The sequence below is a fragment of the Castanea sativa genome, chromosome 1, assembly GCF_040712315.1.
Source record: "Castanea sativa cultivar Marrone di Chiusa Pesio chromosome 1, ASM4071231v1".
Taxonomy (NCBI): domain Eukaryota; kingdom Viridiplantae; phylum Streptophyta; class Magnoliopsida; order Fagales; family Fagaceae; genus Castanea; species Castanea sativa.
This window is the reverse complement of record NC_134013.1, coordinates 2,006,901-2,011,909: the sequence shown is the minus strand read 5'-3', so window position 1 is coordinate 2,011,909 and position 5,009 is coordinate 2,006,901. Positions and strand designations below refer to the sequence as shown.

The 5,009-nt window shown below is 34.7% G+C and overlaps 1 protein-coding gene across 3 annotated transcripts; it reads right to left on the bottom strand.

Moving 5' to 3' along the window:
* Nucleotides 1–243: 243 nt before the first annotated feature.
* On the bottom strand, nt 244–3,883 carry LOC142605713 (branched-chain amino acid aminotransferase 1, mitochondrial-like). 3 transcript variants are annotated; one of them, XM_075777165.1, is made up of 7 exons: nt 3,431–3,883; nt 2,755–2,931; nt 2,575–2,641; nt 2,175–2,273; nt 1,794–2,089; nt 1,306–1,401; nt 244–1,086 (listed from the first exon to the last, which is right to left on the bottom strand). In XM_075777165.1, the coding sequence occupies exons 1-4, from the start codon at nt 3,458–3,460 to the stop codon at nt 2,242–2,244; spliced, it is 306 nt and encodes a 101-aa protein (XP_075633280.1). In that variant the 5' UTR covers nt 3,461–3,883; the 3' UTR covers nt 244–1,086; nt 1,306–1,401; nt 1,794–2,089; nt 2,175–2,241. The 3 variants fall into 3 exon arrangements, with proteins under 3 accessions (XP_075633280.1, XP_075633266.1, XP_075633273.1); XM_075777151.1 differs by having other exon boundaries at nt 1,306–2,089; nt 3,377–3,878; XM_075777158.1 differs by having other exon boundaries at nt 244–1,401; nt 2,003–2,089; nt 3,377–3,878.
* Nucleotides 3,884–5,009: the final 1,126 nt, after the last annotated feature.

Below are 5,009 nucleotides of genomic sequence, written 5' to 3'. Positions count from 1 at the left end.
AGAGGAGGTTTCAAATTGATGTGCCAAATTTTAAATTAAAAAAGAGTAACAAAAGCATTTTTTTTATTTATTATGTTATCAATGTGACACCAATTAAATTAATTGTTAGTAAGCATTTTTTTTTATGTTAGAACCTCATTTCCTTTCCTTTGTGTATGTTTATTTCTAAAAAAAAATTACATTAGCATTTTTCTTAATGGATACCTGTTAAGAATGAAACTTCTAGAATTTAAAGGAGAGAGGTTTTGGAGAGAAAAGGAAAATTCTCATTGATCAATTTCTGAAAATTGTGAAAAGTACATAATTAATTAAGCCCCTGCTTCTATATATACACCAACAAAGGAGGGAAAGAGCAAAAACGGAAATAACTAATTTCCTAATCTAACGGAAGTACAAGTGGACCATTGGATGTATGACAACTGGCTTATATTACAACTAACTCTGTCCTGCTCTATTCACATGATTGGCACGTGCCTTCATTAATCAAAACTGTGTCGTTTCCCTTCTTCTCTTTACTCTGTTCCTTTAATCTTGTTCTTGTCATTTTTCTTTTACTTTGTAGTTTTGCTCTGTCGTTTCCCTTCAATTCTGTTTCAACCATCTCAGTCTCAACACTCCCCCTCAAGTCCTGAACTTCAAGTTCTGAGACTTGACCTGAAACTTTATCTGAGGTTATTGTCTGTGAATCTCATGGAGTGAATATGTCCTTTAGACCCAATTTTCTAGAAAGTCTTGCAAAAGCTTGAAAACCCAAAGCTTTGGTGAATATGTCTGCTACCTGAAAACTAATATGCACATGAAATGTTTTAATCATACCCTCCATGATCTTATCTCTGACCATGTGATATTCTACCTCTATGTGCTTTGTTCTTTCATGAAAGACCGGATTTACAGCTATGTGCAGGGCTGCTTGATTGTCACAAAACAACATAGCTGGCCTTGCATGATTAACGTTTAAATCCTTAAGAATTTACAGCACCCAAGTTATCTCACAAGCTACACTTGCCATGGCTCTGTACTCAAACTTAGCTGAGGACCTTAAGACAACTCCCTGCTTTTTAGACCTCCAAGAAATCAATGAATCTCCTAGGAAAACAGCATAGCCAGTCAGAGAGTTCATGTCTTGGCAACAAAGAGAAACATCAAAAACAGAAACAGCAAGTTCCTAGCCATGCATAAGTCTCACACGTACAATGGGAAGAGTGGCCTTAATTTTTTAATGAAGCCCTTCTCAGTTGGTATTACTTCAAAAATTAATTAAGAAAATCAGGTTCAAGCTGTCATTTTGTGGTACATGAATATCACCTGGTAACCATGATCGAGAGCAATCTCAATGATGCTTCTACGGGTGACTCCTGGAAGAATGGTCCCATTTATTGCAGGAGTTGAAATAGCATTGCCCTAGAAAATTGGAAAATGCATGCATGAGGTTTAGAGTGTACCAATTATAAGAATACAAAGGGAGATAATATAATTTGGGACTAAAATTTTCAATGAAGTAAATGTGAAACAAGTATTAAATATAGGTTGCTTAAACTTTTTTTTTTTGTTGATAATTTACAGGTTGCTTAAACTTGATGGGGGAAACTGAATGATTCATTTATGATGCCTAAGTGATAAGCTGTCATCTACATCTTATTAGTATCAATACGGTTAATTATATTACAAATAGTTTTTCTTATCCAATCTCAAGCTTCATTACTTGCCTACTGTTTTCATTCATCTCCATATACTTACAATAATTTCACAAATCAATTTGTTTCTCAGTAATCAGTGATCCTTGGAAAGTATACCTTATATTGTAATTTCTTTCAAGGTTTATCCAATGAGTTTTATAGATACAGAACGCTTGGCATCCTTTGGTTACTTTCTGTGGTCATCACAGAATAGTTTCCCTTTCCTTAATTCCATCAAGACAAAAACTTGCTAACATATTAGATTGAACTTAAAATATTCTATAAAAGCAAAATACCATCACAATAAAAATGTTACAAGGGGAGACCTCCTCAATATTTTTCCTATTCACTGAGTCCAGATATAAGACATCAGAAAATCCTCTGTTCTTTGCTTTTGTCAATGCTTTCAAACCCTACAATTTCAAACACAATGATGTGTTAGACAATAATGTTTAATGCAGCAAAAAGTTAAGTTACATGAGAGAATGAGTTCCTTACCGGGGCATAGTTGGTGATTGATTTGACACCTCCAGTTCCACCACGAGAGGCACGATCAAACTCTTTCTCAACATACAAGTTCAAGGGTGCTTACCCCTCCTGATTATAAACCAAGATTACATAAATGATAAATCCTTTTACTCTTTGTAGGAGCTAAAGGAATAAAAAATCTTTGTCCCATTTTAAGTATTCCACATTACATTCTACCAATTGCAGTTTGTCACACGTTCATCTTTTTTCTTTTACTTTTTTTACCCCTTAAAAAGTGACCAAAGTTTCAAATGGAAAAAAAGATGCATGGCATATTGTAGTTGATAAAGCACACTGCAGAACACTAGTAGTGAGATTGAGAGAGAGGAAACATATACTAGGAAAGTGTATTCAGGTGCTGCACCCATACCCAATATTTGACCACTTCCCATGAGCAGAGGCCTAATGTACAGAGACCCTTTTCCTGAAGGAGGAACCTGATCATAATCATCCACATACATTATATTAAAACGATGTATAAATTTAAAGAAATAATTAACTCATAAAGAATTAATGGTTCAGCATTTTCTTCAAGATAGAAGAGGATTACCCAACGCTTGTTGGCTAGGACAGTCTGCTTCACAGCATCTACAAATTGATCAATGGAGGGTGATGGCATGCACATTCTCTCTACTCCAAATTTCATTCGAATCGCATTCTGCTCTGGACGGAAGAGAAGAAGCCGCCCATCTTCTTTCCTATGTACTTTTGTACCTTCATACATTGCCTGTTCAGATTTTTGACATGATTAGAAGTTTCTCATAGTCATAGGCTTCACAAAGAAAATAATTTCATAAGACTCATTCACCCAGAAAAACCCTCTGCAAACGTTTATAATTAATAAATAAATAAATAAACCTTGTAACAATATCTGCCTAACAAAACCGAAGAAGTTATATCAATAACAATAACAATATATAGCGAATAAATTATAAGAAGTCAAGGCTTAAAAAAAACACCTAGGATGAGGAAGAAGTAGCTCGAAGAGATTGAAGCAAATTGCGAAAACATACACTCCTTGAAATCATGGTAACCCCCGCAATAAAATTAAGAGTTTTCAGATATGGTTGGTGATACAGAAATGAAGAGGGTCTAAGAACCAAGCAGCCAGTTATAAATGAATAATGAGATGAACATGAAGCATTATGAAGGAAAAAAAAAAAAAGATGTACCAGAAACAATAATGTAGTTGCAAGGGTGTGAAACGTGTTTGCTCTTTTATCAACCTGGTTCTCTATGTTTAGAAGCCTATTCATATGCTGAAAACGCTGATGATCGTTGCTCTACTGGTGGCTATTGTATTTATCTTGGATATAATCCCATATCTTGGAGTACTGTATCTCGCTCAAGCACTGAAACAGAATACCGTCAATTGGCATATACTACAGCTGAGATTTCATGGCTTCAATCATTGTTCATAGATTTGGGTGTCTCTCTATCAACACCGCTTATTTGGTCTGACTATTAGTTCTATCTCTTTAGCTTCAGACCCGGTGTTTCAAGCTTGCACTAAACATTTGGAAGTAGATTACCATTATGTGTGTGATAAGGTTGATTGCAAGGAGCTTGATGTTAGCTACATTTGTGCTACAAATTAGGTGGCAGACGTTTCACCAAAGGGCTTTCTTCAGCCCGCTTCAAATTATTGACTAACAAGCTTATGGTACGCTCTTGTCCCATTAGATTGCGGGGGTGTGATAATTAGAAGATTGAGGTGTCCAATTCAAAGTCAAATATTGCCAGCAAAGAGTCCAACTCAAATTCTAATACTTGCCAAACATATATCAGCCAATATCACTCCCGTGATTCTCTCCTCCCTAGCACATTCCTTGACTTTAGCTTTTCTATAATTGTAATTTGCTGTATTTTTTCAACCCAACATAAACTTTGTATTCTCTATTCCTTTAATTAGTACTAACCACAACACTTTCCTTCATCAATATCTTTTGTCTCCTGTGAGATTCCTTTTTATGATATCTTCGGCCAACCATGCCACTCTCTTATGGTCATCGGAGTTGTTGCCGACAATCCACTATTCGTCGTTGTCCATTGTTATTGTCAATGTTTGTCTTACATGCATATGCAATCCTTGTGCCACCGTTCTTCTGTTGGTATCCTCTAGTCACTGGTGCATTGTCCTCCAGCCACAATAGTCAACTTTTGGCCTCCATCCATCATTAATTAATAGTTGTCATTTACTATGATCTTGGGCATTTCAATTCATGTCAAGCTCAATCCATTCTACATCTGATTTGGTCATTTATGGCCCGTGGTTAATTTCTTTTTGTAGGAACTTTCATTCACAACTCATGACATCTTCAAACTTTCATCTTGAATTTAAGAGGGGATATTCAAATGTATTAGGATGTTATTAAAACTATGTAGACCGTAGCTTTGTAGAATCCTATGAGCTACCATGGTTTTTAGGGTTATAATGATAAGTGTGTGTTTGGCAAAAAAAAAATTTGTCAATTTTTATTATTCATCTTATTTTTGTTAGTATTTATAGGTCTCACTGCACTTTTTGTATTATTTATGGGTCTGCCTACTACTATCTCAATTAATTTTTACTTTTATCTATAGTGCTTTCAATAAAAAATTTCAATTTCAGATTATATTGTATTTCTATATATACACCTTACATTCAATTTATTGTAAGCTACAATTCAAAATAGTTACAATGTAGCTATTGAGTTTTTTTTTTTTTTTTTTAATATGAACGTCGGTCATCAAACCAAAACACTTTTGCTCTCTTATTTATGCTTTGTCTCTACATTATTTTATTTTCTTCTTTTTATATTAAAA